Here is a 19,598-nt window from a genome sequence, read left to right on the forward strand (position 1 = left end):
GGGATGTCCTTCCAGAGCTTGTCAGTTAAGATCCTGCTTCTTCTGGCTTCTGATGTTCCAGGATTCATCACTCCAGTCTCTACCCCACCGTTACATGTGCACCCACCCCCACCCATGTATCTGTGCCTCCCCACAGCCATCTTTCTTTGTCTCCGTCTGTGTTGTTTTCTTCCACATTGGACTATTGAAGACAGTCCTTCTAAGACACCATCTTTAAGTATGTTCCAGATGGTACTTTCATTAATTTTCCTAATGAGTTCCTCATATATATGGAAATTTTACATCTAAAGTTTATCATTTGCATTCATCAAATCACCAGAAAGAAAAGTGTCAAAAAGCTTTCCGTTCATCAAGCAAGGACTGTTGTTAGTGTGGCAGTTTAAATAAGAATGGCCCCCATAGGCTAAGATATTTGAGGACTTGGTCCCCAGTTAGGGGCACTGTTTGGGGGACGTGCAGGAGATGTGGCCTTGCTGGAGGAAGTATGTCACTTGGGTGTGGTGGTATCTTGTTTGTACTCTAGCAAATAAAGCTTGCTTGAAGATCAGAGGGTGGAGCTAGCCACCAGCTAACCATAGAGGTCTGGAGGTCTGTACAGACAGACAGGAAGTGAAATGGCTGGGTGGAGATAGGAACATGGGTTGAAGGAGACAGGAGCTCACTGTCTTTTTGGCTGGGAAGTTGAGGTGAGGTGTAGCTGTGATTTGCTCCTGTATCTCTCTGATCTTTCAGCATTTAACCCTATATCTGACCCTGGGCATTTATTATTAAGACTTATTAGAACTAGAGATTCCCTTGGGAGTGGACTTTGAGTTTAAATCTGGCTATTTCTGGTCCCACTCCTCTGTCCTCTGTGCTTTGTGTGTGTGGCTGTCAGCCCCTTGTCTCAGCTGCTCTGACTGCCTGCTGCCTCTACTCAGCCACCATGGATCCTTGCCCTCTGGAATTGTAAGTCAGAATAAATTCTCCTTTCTGCAAGTTGCCTTGGTTTGTGGTGTTTTAGTCACAGCAACAGGAAAGTCACCAGTACAGTTCATAACCTCAGAATGGCAAGTCATGGGCTCGTTTTGGTTGATGTGGATACAGAAATGGTCCCGCTATCTTGCTAAGTGAAAAAAGTAGCCTAGAAAAATCTCACTCATACAAAATGCTAGTTGACAACTTCAAAGTGGTACTGGTTACTATGGGGACGGAGAAAGCAGAGTCACCGCCCCTGTTAGCTAATTTGTCAAACGTTGCTTATAAATGGGATCTCACCACTTTCTAACCTACTTTCTTTTTGCTTGGTAGTCTGGCAGTCTGTTCACGATAACGCTTTTATAAACTCACCCTAAGGAGCTCTTTAAACAAATGGGAGAGATATAAAGCTAGTTTATTAGTATTGCTAATCAAAGCACTATTATAGACACATACACACACACACACACACACAATGTCAGTAAAGTCCATGGTCATCTTCCTACCTGGAACAGAACAGATTTTGGACAGGAGACCCTTTCTCTGAGAAACAGGGGAAACACAGCTTTTGTGGCAAGCCAGGCTAAATCTATACAAAAGTTCACCCCAGCAAACTTGACCTTAACATTAGAGTCCTATCCCGGATAAGAACACGTGTGTAGACTTAATATTAAAATGTCTGGGGAAAAGAGCAGATGAGGGGGCAGAAACATTGTAAGAGCCAGGGGGTCCAGGGCAGCTGCAGCTATGGTGTCCTCCAGAAAGACAGGAAAGCTATACCCACGAAATCTCACCAGTATGGTTGCCCGAACAGGACCTGCATAACGACAACACCAGTGGACATGCCAGTGTGAACAGAGTGGGAGAGTTTCACAAATGCCCTGTCTCTATGTGAAGTGCCCCACCTCTACGTGAAGAGTTAGAGGCATCCAATGGCTGCTGAGAGAGAATCTGTGTCCTCCAGCCATGCGCTCCCTGATAGGTCATCCAATCCCAAATGGAGTAACACTAAACAGGTGTGTGCGTGTGTGTGTGTGTGTGTGTGTGTGTGTGTGTGTGTGTGTGTGTGTGTGTAACAATAAGAGGTCATGAATTTGAGGGGGAGTGAAGAGAGGGGTGGAAATGATGTTAATACAGTTCTCATGCATGAAACTCAATGTAGAGAGAAACCTTTTCCTTGCCAGCCGCTTTGGTTTTTTTCCCACCAGTCGCCTGGGCTCTGCCGCATTGTAGTCCCCAAATAACACACAAGACGCTGTATTAATTATGAAGCTGTTGGCATTGCTTGTTTCTTACTGGCTAGCTCTAAGTTAAGTATTTGCCCCATAATTGTTAATCTACGTATTTCTCTTACCGGAGAAAAGTTCCGAACTTCTTACCCCTATGGCAGCTACATCTTGACTCCCTGTGTTTCTCCTACCCAGAGTCCTCCTGGACTCCTAGTCCCACCTATTGGCCAACAATGCTTTATTGACATATACACAGGACTTCCCCATCAACTCAAGAATATTTAAAAATTAAATTGAAAAGTTTAGCACATCCCTCCTCTTTCTATGAAAGTTTACGGGAGGCCATATGTGGCACAGCTGCGGAACGGTTCAAAGGAGCCCACGTTTAGGGCAGAGCTCAGCCAGCCTATGCCCAGACAGAAATAATCCTACCGCACAGACTATTGAAGCTGAAGTTAGCCACGCCCTTCCGGGCTTCCTTCTTTCTCTGTAGTGAGAATGGCAACACTTCGGGATTCCTGTAAGGGTTTGGTAGATGAAGTCTTTGGAAGCTGTTGGCAAACTAGAAAACATCACTTGCTCACTCACTGGCTGGCTCACTCGATCGCTTGCTTGCTCATTTATTCAACTATGCCATGCATACATAATTCTAGGTTCTGGGGACTCATTATGAAAAGAGATAAATTCACGTTCATAGCACTTATGTTAAAGGGGGAAACTTGATGACTAAATAAGAACTGTATGTTTTTATCAAAGTGTGATACAGAAAAACATACATATGTCTAAGACATATTCATAACATGCCATGAACTATGCATTGCAGTGAGGAACACTGGAATAGGAAAAAAAAAGGCAGGTGGGCTAAAGGGACAATTGCCGAGTCCTGCATGCCTTACTGGAAGTGAAGACAGAAGGGGAGGGGGAGGGGCCAGGCAGGAGGAAGGGGGCCACTGAAGCCATAGTAATGCCTTTGGATTTTTCTTCTAAGGAGATGAAAAGTGTGGCAGGGTTTTTAGAGGATTGACGTCAGGAGAGTCATTGGAGGCCATGCCAAAGTTCACTTGAGAGGAAAAGGGTTTGCCACCCCAGGAGTTGTTGAGAGCCTGAGGGGACTGGGGGTGTGGGGTTTGGATGGGTTTACAGCAGAGGCAAAGCCAACAGTACTTAATGGTGGACTTGGTGTATATTAGTGACAGGAAGAGGGGTTCAGGTGATCTTAGAGTTTCTACCCAATGTCGCCTCAAGAACAAAGTTCACTATGTGAGATGGGGAAGTGAGGGAGGGAGGGGGTTGATAACTAAGGTTCAGTCCTAGGTGGCAAGATAGAACCTTGTGTGTTATGGTCATATTGAGCATGCTTTGAACAAGGTGACAAAGTGTGTTTATTTCCAGAGCGGTTCACTCTCTCACGTTTCTCCCTTCCCACCGTGTCACATGGTTATCAATTACTGACACCTGTGAAGGATTACAGGGGGAGGAGTAGAGAAAGGAGACACCTACAGACTCTACGTACTTCAATTACAAATCCTGGCACAGTGGGCACTGGAGCGTCTGTCCTGGGTAGACTTGATCGACACGACACAGTGGGCACTGGAGCGTCTGTCCTGGGTAGACTTGATCGACACGAGCTATTCCTAGCAAGATAACACACATTTTTCTTCATGCAGGATCCCTCGGGTCATCTAGAAAAGGGTCTGAGTGGACAGAGTCCCATTGGTGAACGGAGTCCCTGTGAATTCCTGCCACCTGCTACCACGAGCTGGAGACGAAGATCATCCTCTGCTTTGGGAAGATTAGAAACATGTCAGGAAAGCAGGTAAAGAAAAAGTTACTTTTGTTTTTGTTAGGAAACTCTGATAAAATCGTCTAGGATTCTCTTAACTTGGGATATAGGCCTGGATCTGTTTACAGGCTATGTAAGGAAGGTAACTGTTTATGTTGTCAAGGAGGATGGAGGGACATTTGTCCCATTCACCATGACCAGCTCCCCCTGAGCCTGGCAAGATCAACATGCATAGTGATGTTTCCAGCTCTGTGTGTGTAGCTGACTGTTGCTATGGAATTTTTCCTCATAATTACACACACACACACACACACACACACACACACACACACACACACACACACACACCTGGAGTCAATACTGAAAATAAGAGAGCCTTTGATTAATGCAAAATTAATTTTGGAAGCATTAGTTGGATAAAGAGAAGACCATCCAAAGAAGTGTAGATCTATCCTGCACCCTTTACAGATGCAGGGGCCATGCCCTCAGAAGCTTCTTGCTTAAGGAACAAATTATCATCATGGATGTTTTTACCTCTGTGCACTTTGCATGTCAGTTTCTAATCTTCTCTTGACCACCAAAAAAGATTCTGGTCTTTTTTTTTTCTTCTCTCATGCTTGCCATGAGTCTTTCAGCCAGTCTTCCAACCCACCCTCCTCACTTACCAAATGTTGATGAAATGCTTCTAAAAAGGTGTTTAAGTACCTGGAGTGCATGCCCATAATTCTAACAGCTCAGAAGCAGAGGCAAAAGGATTTTGAATCTGAGACCAGTTTGACCTGTACAAGATCCTGTTTTCAAAATAAATTAAAAAACCCAATCCATGTCGTCTGAGGTGACATGCTCTCGTGGTGGAAGAAAAATGTATGTTCTGACTGTCGTAACTATAATATTAAGTTAGTGATAAGGCCACCAGTGGTGTACCTAAAGCAGCAAGCAAATGCTACTTCCCAAAATAAGATGAAATGAACCATTAGAGTACAGCCTAAACATCACCTAATCTTATGGAGCCACATGAACTAACCTCTGACTCACCACCCCTAAACATTTAGAAAAGTACCATCTCCCAACGTCAGCCCAGGGGTGGGGGGCTGGGAGAGGCGTGGGGGGTGGAGCTTTCCCGGCAGCATGATGGAAGCAGGGCATCTCCACCTGAATTCAACCGGGAGATAATTTCTCCCTTTTGTCTCAGACACAGCAATCTTGTCCAAAAGCCACTCAGTAGGTGTCCACTCAAATATGATTGGCCAAAGCTGAGTCATATGGTCATGTCTAATTTGAGACACTTTGAGAAGTGGAAAGATGAAGGATAGAAAATGGGTAAGATGGTGGCATTCTGTGGAAATGTTCATTCTGAGATGGATAGATAGAAGACAGTGTTTGCAGGACCTTTGGAGGGGGATGAAACCATCCATTCTCCCAGCTTAAACATATCCCCACACATTTTTGGGTGGACTTCCCTAAGCATGGAAGAAGTGGGTTAAGAATCTTGCAAGCTTCTTTGAGCTTCTCTCAGTGACTGACCTTCATGGTGCTCTGCAGTGATACCATGTCTCAGGGAATGATATGCAGTGAACACTCAATGTGAATTGAAATTCTAATAATGCATGAAAAGATGTATTTAGCTCACAGCAGTGTTAGGCTCAGCGATGGTGCAGACTAAACAAAGATCACTCCTTGACCTCATCACTTCATGGTCAAGAATATAATGCCAGGAGTGTGCATGGAACCAAGCCAATCCTTACACCCCAAACCAGGAGAAGTGAGCAAGGTCCAGACTTTTCTCCTTTTCACAGTGCTGTCAGAAGAACTCAAGTGGTCACTTGTCAACTACCTTATGCCTTTGATGACCAAAGGTTCCACAACACTTCTCATCACCAGCACCCTACAGATGGGCCCTTTGGTTACAGTGAGTCTTTGGGGACAAACCATATTCTAACTATATCACTGACTACCCTGGTATTAGAGAGTTGGAGATCAGTTTTAGTCAGCTATATCTTAAGAAGCATCCACAAAACCTTGGTTGCATTCAACAATGAGCATGTGTCATTTCATCAATGGGCATGTATCCATTCAGCAATGGGCATGTATCTGCGGCTTGGCTAGTCTAGACTAGCTAGTCTAGACGGGGGAACTCTCTGAGGTCTGATGGCTAGACTTGGTGGGGATTGTGGCAGTCCACCATGTGTTCCTTTGCATTTCCATTGAATGTGCAAAGATTCCCTAGGCAGCTCCTCTCCCAGGGATGTCAGAAACACAGCAGGACAGCCCTCAAAGCCTTTTAACATCTTGTCTCAGAACTGGCTCTCTGCCACTTTGTCAAATTAGACAGAGCAAGCTCAGAACCAAGGTCAAGGGCAATGCAAGATGGAAGCCAGGGAGGATGCACAATTACTGGCAAGGGGCATGGGCAGAGAAAAGGTGAGGAACTGGAGCAGTGATACCTCAGTCTGCCCGAGGATATACATCGAGTAAAAGGCAGAACAAGGGAAAATCCCCAGCAAATGTGAAGCCAGGGTGCCCAGGGCAGACCTGTAACTCTCGCTTTCCACAGCTGCATCTCGTTGTAGTTCAAACTACACCCTGCAGTCTGTTTAGAATAGGACGTCCCAATGCTGGCTCCATCCCACTCCGGTCCATTTGTTATTTATTCAGTAGCGCCGGACAGCTCTCCAGGCGGTGATCTGGATGTTGACTCCTCTAGTGTGGTTGTTAGGGGAAACATTTCATTTCACATCTGCTAATACAATTTGCTGTCTCTCATCTAAAAAAGGGGAGGTGGAGAAAAAGGAAATTTATACTCCGCTGCCTGTAAAGGATAGCGATTAATTTATTCCGAGCTATATACAAATCAGACTATCGTCTTTCAGACAGAATCAATAATACATTTTTAAGCCCACACACGCTTACAAATGCTAGCACTCCAGTGCAGCTGGGTTGCCATGGGCAACCGGGGCATGCCAGCTCTTGATCTGAAGCAGGCTGCTGTCTCCCAGCCTTGCAAGCACATTTGGCAGACAGAATTCTAGGGAGCCCAGGGCGCCTGTGTTGGCTCTGATCTGGCTGCCTCACTAATGCACCCCTGTGATGGCTCAGATTAGCCCTTGTCTGAATTGCTTAGCGCTCTTTAAGCTCCTTCTTGCAACAGCTTTCTTTGATATACTCTGTGTCTCTGAGGTCTAGGCGTGCACAGAGGGTCTAGATGAAGGAACTGTGGGGGTCAGCAGGTGACGAGAACAGGTAGAGAATGAATGGCATGGGTGCTTAGTGTAGCTGGACACAGAGCTCAGCTCAGTGGGCTGGCTGCTAACCTGGAAAGCAGGGCCAGTGGATGCCGTGGCATAGCTGACAGTCCTCAGCAAAGCCTGGCCATAGAATAATTGATCGGTCTTTTGACTCTTAAGACAAGGAGAAATGGGATTACGAATTCCTTTTGCCGTGTTGGACCGCCAAACAGAAAACTTTCTCCCTAGTATACATTTATCAAAAGATCCATCAAGCAAGATCCTTGCACTGTACTTATAGCACTAGACTAGGTGCCACTCCAGAGACAAATACCTAAAGGCTCTGTGTTTCTGAAGAAACCATCACTACCTCTGTTTGCTTAAGCTGCAAACCCTCTCGGAGTGAACCAGCCATCCCAGGTGCCACTAGGAATTCAGTGACACTGTAGCAAAATGAACTGTAATTAGAATTATTGTTTTAACATCCTGTCATTTACATCTAATTACCATGTACCACAATAAAAATTATCATGAAATATGTGTCAGATTTGCTTTTTTATTGACTTTATTTAATTACAATCCTTTACTTGCACAGTTTTTGCCTGGACCCATCCTTGCTTCCTGGATATTTTCTGTTCAGAATGGAAACTACTTATGAGGACAGTATTAGGATCAACCCTCCCTCCTGCCCTTCCTCCCTTTCTTCTCATGGTGAGAAGGGTTCAACTTATGCTTCCCTTCTTGGTCAAGTAAGGTAGGGACTCTGTCCCCACACTCCTAAAAGCCTTTTCTGAATTTGAGAGTCCTCCCCAAAGACACAGTTATTCAGGCTGTTCAAGAGTGTTACACATGCCAGGAAGGGTGAGTCTGAGTGCTTAGGTGTTCCCTAAGGGAACTATGTCTGTCTGGTATCCATGCAGTATCCTGAAACCAGCAGCCATCCTGGGGGAACCTGTGATGCTTCGAGCTCAGACATCTCCCACAAGGCCTCAGCCTTCAGGGAAGCCCAGACTTCAGAGTGTGGAGCCCCCCGACTGGCTGCTGCGGACCTGCCTCACTCAAGAAAGGATGTGTAGCCACTCGGTCAGCACACTCAGGAAGACACCTCTGCACCACGCAGACCTGGCCCACAGTCTGAGGGCTGAAAAGGTAAGACGGCAGTGGGCAGACTACACACTCATCCCTAGGGAAATCTCAAGCAGAGCTTGGGACTGGGTCCCCAAGGTATATCAGGAGTTCACCTACTGCCAACAACTCAGTGAAAACTGGGGGCCATAGTCAGACTCCTCTGCATCTGCTTGGTGCCCACTCTTGCTGGAATATCCCCAGGTAACCCAGGACCCTCTGGCACCTCTATACCTCTCTTCTCTCTCCTTCAGATGCCCACTGTCTTAGGGTTTCTATTGCTGTGAAGAGACACCATGACCATGGCAACTCATAAAGGAAAACATTTAATTGGGTCTGGTTTACATTTTCAGAGGTTTAGTCCATTATCATCACAGTGGGACATAGAAGTGTGCAGGCAGACTTGGTGCTGGAGAAGGAGCTGAAGCAACTATGTGTCACAATGGGTGTAGCTTGAGCATATAAGACCTCAATGCCCGGGGGCTGGAAAGATGGCTCAGAGGTTAAGAGCACTGGTTGCTCTTCCATAGGTCATGAGTTCAATTCTCAGAAACCACATGGTGGCTCACAACCATCTGTAATGAGATCTGGTGCCCTCTTCCCTCTTCTGACGTGCAGGCAAATGTGCAAGTAGAACATTGTATACATAATAAATTAATTAATTAATAAAAAAGATCTCAAAGCCCACCTCCACAGTGCTACACCTCATCCAACAAGACCACACCTCCTAATAGTGACACTCCTTATGGGCCAAGCATTCAAGCATGAGCCTATGGAGGCCATGCCTATTCAAGCCACCACATCCACCCTCCACCTTCCAAGGCCCAGCTCCATTCTTTTCTTTCTTAGCTCCTGTGATAAGTCACAGCCCTGCTGATACTGTATGGGTCTAAATAAATTCCACTGACCCAAGTCCCAAACACTTATGGAGAGCTTTGCCCTGGAGAAAACCACACTCAACAGTCTCTGTCCCAGGACTTGACCTGGCCAGCACAGCTTTACCTCAAAGGTGGTTTTATGTGGCAGCAGCATGGTAAGGTTTTTAGTAAATAAAGAGGGGGTTTTGGTTCAATGGTGTAGCTCTTGCCTAGCAAAGGCAATGTCTTGGGTTTGGTCCTGAGAAAAGACAGAAGGAAAGAAAGAGAGGTAGAGTGTTTTTGTTACATGTCCTGGTTAGTATTTTTTTGTTAACCTGACATAAGCTAGAGCCATCTGGGAAGAAGGAACTTCAGCTGAGAAAATGTCTCCATTAGATTAGCCTGTAAGCAAGCCTATAGAACATTTTCTTAATTTATGATTGACATGGGAGGGCCCAGCCCACTGTGGGCGATGCCACACTTAGGCAGGTGGTCCTGGGTTATATCAGAAAACAGGCTGAGTAAACCATGGAGAGCAAGTCAGTAAACAGTGTTCCTCCATGGCTTTTGCTTCAGTTTCTGCCCCTAGGTTCCTATCTCGAGTTCGTACCCTGACTCCCTTCAAAGATGCAATGGGGACATGTAAGCCAAAGAAACCCTCTCCTCCCCAAGCTACTTTTGGTTGTGGTGCTTATCACAGCAGCAGAACACAAACTAATTCATCCACTGGAATGAGAGGGAGCACATACAGGAGTTCATGATTACTCTTGTTTAGAATGAGTCCAAGGAAGATAGTATTTGACGTGCTTTCTTCAACCAAGACCATTTAAAGAAAACCATCTGGGACACAACTCAGAAATGGCAAGATGACCTTGAATTTCTGATTCTTCTGTCCCAACATCCTTTGTGCTGAGATTATAGGCACACACTACCACACCTAGTTAATGAGATGCTAGGGATCACACCCAGGGCCCTGTGCATGTTAGGGGCTATCCCCAGCTAAAGGCCTACCCTATTTGGTAAATTTTCAGGGCACAGTTTAGTATGGTTCTGGCCACTCTACCATGCCACACAGCAGATGGCTAGAACGAACTCATCTCTCAGGATGGCAGCTACATGGATGGCCTTTTAAAAAGCTGAGAAACTCCATAAGATCCAATGATTCTACCCCTGGGTTCACACCAAAAGAATTAGAGGTTTCTAAAGAGAAAGACGGATCCCCATGAATATAGAACCATTTGAGCATAACTGAGAGATGAAGATGAAATAGCCTGGATTTTGTCTGCGGACTGTACTTCCCTGTGAAGTATTGCTTATGATCACACTGGGTTTGTTTTTTTTTTTACCACGTCAGAAATATAATAGGATCAGAAACTCCCGGTGTGGATGTGTGGGAGTGGGCATATAGTCGAGAGTGTAGGGGACTGTGGGATGATGCCATTGCAAAACAAGAGAGACAGCCTAAAAATGGCATGGATTTAAATTCACTGTGGGAAAACAAGCATGCAGGAGCTATTTTAATTTTATGTTAGAACTGACAAGAGCTAGAGTTGTTCATAGGGCGGAATATTGGCTCTGGGTGTAGGAAAAGAAGACATCAGACTCCTGCCTTCATTGACAGATGGCAGCAAAGAGCCCAGGAAGAAAGTAGGTGGCAGGACCTGGCCTGGTTTTGTGGCTAGTACCTGCCCATGTGAGAACTGGCCCTGGTTTATGACTAGGAACACCAGATTCCTTTCATCTCCCAGGAGCCCAAACTTGTTCCCACCACCCTATGCTGGCTTCTTCTTATTGGACTTCACCCATCCCTACATCTTGCTCCCAAGAAATTTCTAGATGGTTCAGTCTTAGTCTTTTGAAGACACTGTCATTCTTCAGCAAGGCTAAGTATCTAAGTAGGCAGAAGTGTGGTGGCAATTGGAACATCTGTCACAGCCAGTGGGGAGATCTGCTAGGGTGGGGACCATTCTTTTTTTTTTTTTTTTTTTTTTTTTGGTTTTTACGAGACAGGGTTTCTCTGTATTGTTTTGGAGGCTGTCGGTCCAGCCTGGTCTCGAACTCACAGAGATCCGCCTGCCTCTGCCTCCCGAGTGCTGGGATTAAAGGCGTGCGCCACCACCACCCGGCTATGGTGGGGACCATTCTAGACGCAATTGAAGGACACACGGCATGGTCCCAGGCTGCTCATGATGCTATAGCAAATACCTGACACTGTGCAGTGTATAAAGGTTTGTTTGGCTCATGATTCCCGCGGCACCAGAGCCCTCCCTGTGTCTGGAGAGGACCAAGCCGGTTGCATCCTACCATGGTAGGGAGGAAGCAGCAGGCAGCATGCAGAAGAGGTGGTTGCTCTGTCTCTTTAACTGATCAAATCACAGTGAGCATCCTTCTGCCGCCTTACTTTCTTCTGTGCCCTGCCTCTTAAAGGTCCTACAGCCTAACACGGCCATAGTGGGGCCTCCGGTGTAAGGATCCTATCCAGAGCACTTGGGCAGTCTGTCAGTTTGATCGGTGACATGTGGAACTAGATTTTTTTTAAAGGCAGAAACAATCCAGTCAAACTTCCTTCCCTTGGAGATAAGGTAAAAGCCAGAATTGTGAGCTCTCTTCAGTTCACTCAGGAGGTTTTTGAGTGTCTATGTGGAGCAGACCCCAGTCCCTGATATGTGAGGTTCCTGCCTCCTCTGAGCCTCACTGGGACAGTCTTGCAGACTCTGGACATTCTTGTTTCTGGGGGGAGGTCTGTCAGGGTGTGGGCAGCCAGTCAGACACCATCATGGTCAGCACTACCGGAGATGCATCCATCAGTTGCAGCTAGGAATAATGACTCAGAACATGTTCTCTGAAGGAGCCAGTCACAGCTGTACCTGCAGTCCTGAAAGGGGAAGGTCAGACCCTGGATGTGGGAGAGGGATGTGGAGGCCAACCCAGGAAGCTTGAAGCTGTAAGCTTTTCTCACACACTTGGTAAGTGCCCACTGTGCCCATTATTTACAGCTGAGAGCTCCATGATGACTGAGTCCCGCCCCTGCTAACATAACAAAGCCTTCTTACAGAGCATCCTGTGACTTCCGAGCTGCAGGTCCTGGCCCACCACTGGATGATGACATCAATTTAGTAGTAATGAGCCCAATTTAGGGAAAGGAAAAGCAGAGCTGGATGGAGGCAAAATTGCACATATTTAAGATAAATACATTTCACAGACATCACCCCGGGTATAACCTTGTGTGTATGTGTTTGTACACACGTACATATCTTTGGAGGGAGTGATATTCCAGGTCTGTGATACAACCAAGTATTGACATGAATTAATAGTCAGTGCATCAGGTATTGATTGCTCTGACACTGTTGTATAACAACCAGAAAATCTCAAAGGCACAAGAAGCACTGATTTGTCTGAGTTGGGCAGATCTGTTCTCTGTGATTGACTGGCTCATGTATTTGGGAAACAGCAAAACTACTGGCTGAATGTGGCTGAATGTGGTAGGGGTCACTGGGCAATTTGGCCTTCTGGGTGTGTGTCTCTTCTGGTAGACTACCTTGGGCCTGCTTTGCAGTGGTGACATGAGCTGGAGGCTAGACATGCTAGCAATTAACATGATCACTTAAAATGCTTAGCATATGACCCACAAGAAACTCAGCGATGGTTAGACAGCAGCAGAAGGGATGTCTATGGGAATTATTGTAGAATCAATGTCACTTTGTTGATCTTCTGACACCTAATAGATCTATAAAAAATGATGATTTGGGCTTAATTTTTTTGAATTGTTTGTTTCTGTATAGCCCAGGCTGTTCTTGATCACCTGACTCTCCAGTCTCAGTCTTGCTAAAGCAAGGTGGTGGTCTTTTTTCTTTTATTAATTTTAAATTTTATGTGTATGGATGCTTTGAAGGCTTACATGTATATGTACCATGTATGTGCCTGCTGGATCCCCTAGAACCAGTACTATGTTTATGAACTACCAAGTGGGTTCTGGGAATCAAATCCAGGTCCTCTGTAAGAACAAGTACTCTTTACCACAGAGCCACCTCTCCAGCCCCCAAGGCAGTCTTCTTTAAAGGCCTCACATCCTTCTGATTTTGAGAGGCCTTGACACAATCCCCCAGACAGTATGTTGCCTTCTTCGATCACTCATAGGATAGTTTCTTTTATTTAAGCAGTGTCTTCATACTTGTACTAGCTTTCCATTGCTGTGACAAAGTGCCCAAGGTAAACAACTTAAAAGGAACAAAGGTTTACTGTGGCTCACGTGGTCAGAAGTTCCAGTTCACAGCAAATGAGCCCTGCCTGTTGCTTTGGGTCTGTGGCTTCACAGTGCACTGTAGAGGGGGTGTGTGACAGAGGAGTCCCAGTCACCTCATGACAGCTGGGAGGCAAAGAAAGATCAAACTCTCAACATTCCTTTCAAGACAACACTCCTAATGTCTTCACTTCCTTCCACTACTCCCTATCCCTTAAATGCCCCACCAACTCCCAAGAGTGCCATAGGCTTGGGGACCAAGACTCTAATACCTGGGCCTTTGGGATATACTTCAGATCCAGTTTATAGGAATAATCATAATTGCATGAATCTCATTCCCTTCAGGACCCATCCCTCTGCCCTTCTGGAATACCCTTCCTCTCTATGAATCTTAGGACTAACAGGTCATGTCTATTTTCTGAAACTGTAGGGTTAGTTTCATGATACAGGCTGACCTGCCTGCCTTCCTTCTTTCCATCCACCCATCCATCCACCCACCCATCCATCCATCCATCCCCTCCCCCATAATCCTATATTTTCTAAAAGGAAGCTATCCTGAGACAGAGGCAGAGAGCAGGAAGGCCCAGGAGGAAGAAATAGATTTTCAAAGGGATACTTTATTCGATTAATTAGTCAATTCCCCTGTTGTAGAAGAGAAATTATCTGTAAACCACACTGGCAGAGAAGACTCTTACTGCAAGGAACAAAATGACGCTGGGTTGTTAACAATAGAAGAGCTCATTTGCATTGCAAATGAGCAACCAGCAGGCAAATGAGCCCTTCTGGGAAAACCACTCTAATCATAAACCTGCTTGCCTTGGGGAGACTGCAGCTATGGACAAGCAGAGTCAGGGCTCCCAGAACTCCTTCTAATAGAATCTGCCAGGGAAGGAGCCAGGTAGTTTTCTACGAAATTGCATTTGAATGGAGCAAATGCATTGCTTGGCAGTGCCTGGTGTCTTTAAAAGTCCAATCCTTGGTTGCAGACTGACTTATTTGTGATGATCACTTATAGCCTCGACAGTTTGGATATAAAATAGTCAGACATTGCCCTCTGTTTTTTATTTGTAGGAAAACACGTCATTCATGTGTCTTGGTGGGGGAATGTGTCTCGCTGGTGGTACCAGTTAGGAAGTCTCAAGCCCTGCCAACCACAGGAGCACCCAAAAGGGACATATGTTTTCTCGGCTTCGTGTTCCAAATTTGCCTTAAAAACATGCAATTACAGGAAGTCCTGGTTTTATATTTTCAAGGAACGGCACAATAATGGCCCTGTTTTGTTGCAGTGTTTTTCCAAAAACCTATGTTTATTGCTACCCTTTTCTTTTTTTTTCAAAAGAGCTTGGTTAATGATCACTAGGTTTTCACTTTCCTGGGTCACAGATGAAAATCTGACAAGGTCTCTGAGAGCTAAAGACAGTTTTGTTTTGTTTTTTTATTTGTTTGTTTATTTTTTAAGAGCAATGGGAATTCAGTTAACATGGCCTGGCAAGGACTGACAAGCCTCTAGTTACCTTCACCCTGTCCCCTCTTTTGATGGCAGGAAGAAGGAGGCAGGAATGTTTGTGTACCAAGAACAGCCAGGAAGCAAAGAGACACTGGAAACCACACAGCACAGTGCACACCCTGTCTGATGCACAAAAAAAGCTGTCAGTATCTCCTGCTTGGATTCTGGAGGAGGCCAGGGATAGGCTGTGTTTGCAGGGGCTGGCTCTGGGGCATAGCTGGGAAGGGCCACATCTTATTCATACATGAAAATTACCGTGGAGTCCTTTATAAATTATACAATCACACTGGCTTGCGAATTCCGCCCTTTGTTACTGTTATTAATGGAGGCTTTCACGCCACTCTCTCGGCACTATTTCTAGTACATTTGTAGAGCAAATAGAAGTTTGTGTCTTCCCGGATTGGGGAGCCCTCTCCTGGGAGGCAGGGAAATGTTTTGTCGCTATTGTTAATTGCGCTTTTATTCTGGAATGGAGATCCAGGAGGCTGAAAGGCCAATTCTCTATCTATAATGTTATGACAATTTTAAATTTCAGGAACTATTAAGATGAAGAAAAAGTCCCTCTGGGTAGTGAAAAGATGGAAGCTTGTGTCAGAAATAGCACTCTGGGCTCTTCCTTCTGAAACGGGGCATCTGGGTTGCTGGATCTGGTTTTGTGCTCTTGGGTAAAAATAATCCTCCTGCCTCAATCAGTAGACTAGCTAGAATTATGAATATGCACTAACATGCTCAGCCATTTCAGTATGTGAATATCGTGTGTGTGTGTGTGTGTGTGTGTGATTGCTTTGTACAAACTTGTAGTTACCTGGTCCTCCCAAGGCTGCGTCTTCCTGTGAAGGCTCAGCTCACATATTTTCTCATTTGTGCGACCTGTGAGCCTGGGAAAGTCGCACCAGCTTTTCTGGATACCGGGCAAAGTTTGGTTGATGAAAACTGAATTTGCTCCCTAGAAATAAATGTCTATTCTGTGACCGGCGAAGCAGCTCCTCAGACTGATAGGATCATCTTTCGTCTGTTTTTAAATACTGTCCAGATCTTTGTAACCGCTCCGGGTTTTGTGTTTTTCTGGAAGACCCCAACAGTGAGATGTTCAGAGAGTTGGGTTTCCGATTTTGATCCTCCATGAAAATGAGTTTAAAAGTAGCCATCGATCATTCAAGATAGAATTTGAAAGATATTTGTATTTTATTATGATGGTGACTTACTCAGTAGCTTTGGGAGTTTTGTTGCGGGGGGAGGGCGGGGTTCCCACTTTGGAGGCAGATACAAATCGATTTCAGATGATTTTCAGCCGGTTCTCCGTCTCTGTCCATCATAGGCCACACTGTAATTCAGCTCATCCCTACCTGTTAGGAATAAAGAATAATGGGTTGGGACCACCGGTAGCAGGTCCCCAGTCCCTCATTGAGCTCGTGGTGATCATGGTCGGGGCAGGTGAGTGATGGACAGAGGTTGGACAAGGAAACAGAGACATTAGACGTGACTCATATCGAACGTTTTATTGACGGGGAGGTAAGAAAATAAGGTAAAGAGACACAGAGACAGAGAGGGGACAGAAGATAGGAGGAAGACAGGAAAAGTCCTGTCTGCCCCAAGGAAATAGCAGGAAGGAGCATAAGTGGGCGGGGGCGCGGGGGGGGGGGGGGGAGCTCTGTCTTTTAAGGGTCCTTTGCACCTGTGTGCTGGTAGTCATGGAACCCTGGGCTGACCAGGGTACTGCCTGAGTGCATTCTGCCAGGTGACAAGGGCAGGCCAGTAGAATGCCTGAATCCTCATACTACCCACTGCTTTTCATTCTAAACCAGAAGTTTGGGGATTCGTACTGATAAAAAGACAAACTTTTGATATAGCAGATAAGAGACGGGGAGTGAGAAATGTGCGCTGGTGATCTGTGTACTGAGCTGAGGGAGGTGGACTAAGAGAGAACAAAACGTTTAGCCCAGGAAAAGATGGCAATGCACAGGGGTCCTGGGTCGGGGTCTGGTCACTTCACAGGGCCCTCAGAATCAAGGCAAAGTATTCTCACTCTCCCTTTTCACCTCTCAGCCCAGCTTCTGGTCTTTTTGCTTCTTCTGTTTCCTCCAAGTCAGTCCCCACCCTCACCCTCTCGACCGCCTCAGCCCAGACCACCCAACCTGATGGCAGAATCTGGGGCTGAGGGCTGAACAGAACCTGCAGACTCCGAACAGTGAAACTGCAACAGCTTGGTTGCTCGGCTCTGGGAAAAGAAATTACTGGTGGCCAGAGATTCCTTTTCGTGGGTGTTAATCCTCGCATTATTGGTTGTGACTTGTTTTCTTTTGCTTTTGTGAGATTGAACATCAAGTGAACCTGGAGGAGCTACAACATTTACACGCTCTCTTTGAGGTAGGCACGAGCCAGGTAAACTTTTAAATGCCTATCTGGGCAATTTGATTCTTTTCTTGATACTTGATTTTTCAGTACAAAGTGCAAACTTTTAAAATTTCCGTAAAGTAACCACGAAGACTAACTTTTTTGATTGTCTCTTCTTAGTGGAATTAAGTCATATTGCTTTTATTTTCACCATCTAATTTGTTTTTATTTTAATTGTTTAATTTTTAACTGATTCCTAAAAGTGCACAAAACAGAAATCCCATGAGAAACCAGTCGTGTTTAGGTGAATCTAATTAGATGTTCAATATTTTGGACGTTAGCTCCTAGACTCAACAAGACACAATGTCTCTAAGTTCTCAGTTGATTGTTTATCTTTCCTTTTATTTTATTCGTAGGAACATGGAAGGAGAGGAAGGCATCTGCTGGATATGGAGACATTCAAATGCATAATGAAGCAAAGTATGAGACCACACAGCCAAGTAAGTGGGTTTTATAAATATCAGATCATGGAAAGAGCAGCTAACGCTGTAACCACACAAGCGGTCTAGATCCCGGCATCTCTGTAGACATGGTTCCTCTCTACTAAGACCTGATTGAGTTAGCGGACAGCTTACTTGGGATAGTGGTTTGAAAACCACTTGGTAGACTAGAGAAATGAGGCATTTAGAGATGTTCCCTAGGAGGAAAACAGGATTCTTATTAGATTATTGCTTAATTACATGTATGCTTTCATCCCAAAGACAACCACTTAATTTCTCTTAAATCCTCCACCCCCTCCCCAACAACTGGAATCTAGTGGTTTACTCCGTCTCTGCCATCTTCCTTAACTCAAAATATTTTTAAGCTTTCTTTTGTATTCTTTGACAATTTCATATGCACGTAAAATGTATATAATGTATTTGTGTCATTTTTCACTCCTACCTTATCCCCCTTTTCCCTCCTCTATTCCCACTAAACCCTTTCTGTTCCCAACAGCTCCCCTCCTACGTCCATGGCTGTGTTGTTGTTGTTTGTTTTTGTTTTTTGGTGGGCCCCTGAGTTTAATTAGGATTGCTTCCATGAACATGAGCGGGGCTATTTTCTGAAGCATAGGCAGCTTACTAGAGTACAAAGTCTTAGTGAGCAGGACTTTAGGGGCCAGGGGAATCTTCGGGTGGTAGAGTGCTTGCTGCAGATTGAGTTTAGCTCCCTGGCATACAAGTAAAGAGCTGGGTGTAGTGGCACGTGTCTGTAACTCCAGCACTGGCGGTAGGGATGGGGCAGGAGAATGGATGATGGGAGCTTGGTAGCCAGCCAGTCTAACTAAAGTGGTGAGTTTCAGGTTCCCTGAGAGACCCTGCCTTGAAAAATAAGATGGACAGCAATAGAGGAAGTTGCCTGCCTTCAACCTCTGCCCTCTGTGCACCCTTGCACATGTTCTTGCACACCTGAACATGGATTCACACACGCACAGACACCGCACCTGAGGACAAGCTGTTTAGGTGCTATCCCTCAAGGTCTCATAATAGCCTCTTGTTGCAGAAGAAAATTCAACATGAAGCTCTAAGAGCTGGGGCTGGAGGCTCTGAGGGCTGTTACACCCAAATCTGTTTCTTAGTCAGGAACTTTAGGGGAGTGACTCAGCATCTCAAAGCCTGTCTTTTCAGTGGTGAAGTCAGAGGGAGATGCTGCCTGAACAGGGGCTGCTCTGCCACTCTGGGGAATAAAACGTACAGAGACCCAAAAGGCCATGTGAGTAAACAGTCAGAAATTGATAACTCTTTGTTAAATGAGTAATAACGGGCTTCAATTGGTAAAGGACTACTCTGTGATGTTCTGGGCCACATTTTACTTGGCATAAATGACTGTAGACAGCTCAATATCTATCTTGAATTCTCTTTGTGTGAGACAGCCGTATTTCCAAGTTTCTTCTCTCTCTCCCTCTGTCTGTCTCTCTCTCTCTCTCTGTCTCTCCCTCCCTCCCTCTCTCCCTCTCATGTATGATGTATGTGTGTGTGTGCCATGTGTGTGCAGTGACCAAGGAAGCCAGAAGATAGTGTTGGATCCCCTGGAGCTGGAGTTATAGGTGGTTGTGAGCCACCTGACATGGCTGCTTGGAACTGAACTTGGACCCTTTAGAAGAGCAGCAGTGCTCTTAATCACTGAGCCAGCCCTCTAGCCCACATCTTAGAGCTTCAAGTTGGATGTTCCTCTATAATGAGAGACTTTTATGAAATCTTGACAGAGTCCACACAGCTTGTCCTTTATGGTATGTAACTCATGTCATGAGGAGAATTGTGTGTGTTGGTTCAGTTTTAACTACAATGGCAGAAAGTCCTCAC

General features: G+C 45.4%; 1 protein-coding gene across 6 annotated transcripts in view; it reads left to right on the forward strand.

The window, feature by feature from the left end:
* Nucleotides 1-3,692: 3,692 nt before the first annotated feature.
* LOC101822514 (WD repeat-containing protein on Y chromosome-like) overlaps nt 3,693-19,598 on the forward strand; it is a 115,777-nt gene continuing 99,871 nt past the window's right edge. For 2 of the 6 annotated variants that reach the window (XM_040751406.1, XM_040751409.1), the window contains exons 1-4: nt 3,695-4,002; nt 8,114-8,342; nt 17,236-17,289; nt 17,673-17,756. In XM_040751406.1, the coding sequence (XP_040607340.1) occupies nt 3,848-4,002; nt 8,114-8,342; nt 17,236-17,289; nt 17,673-17,756 (522 nt within the window). In that variant the 5' untranslated portion in view covers nt 3,695-3,847. Of the gene's footprint in view, nt 4,003-8,113; nt 8,343-11,644; nt 12,142-17,235; nt 17,290-17,672; nt 17,757-19,598 lie in introns of those variants that run through there. The other 4 variants (XM_040751410.1, XM_040751407.1, XM_040751408.1 and 1 more) reach the window with 4 other exon arrangements.

This window comes from Mesocricetus auratus, unplaced genomic scaffold (assembly GCF_017639785.1).
Source record: "Mesocricetus auratus isolate SY011 unplaced genomic scaffold, BCM_Maur_2.0 Super-Scaffold_100008, whole genome shotgun sequence".
Classification (NCBI taxonomy): Eukaryota; Metazoa; Chordata; class Mammalia; order Rodentia; family Cricetidae; genus Mesocricetus; species Mesocricetus auratus.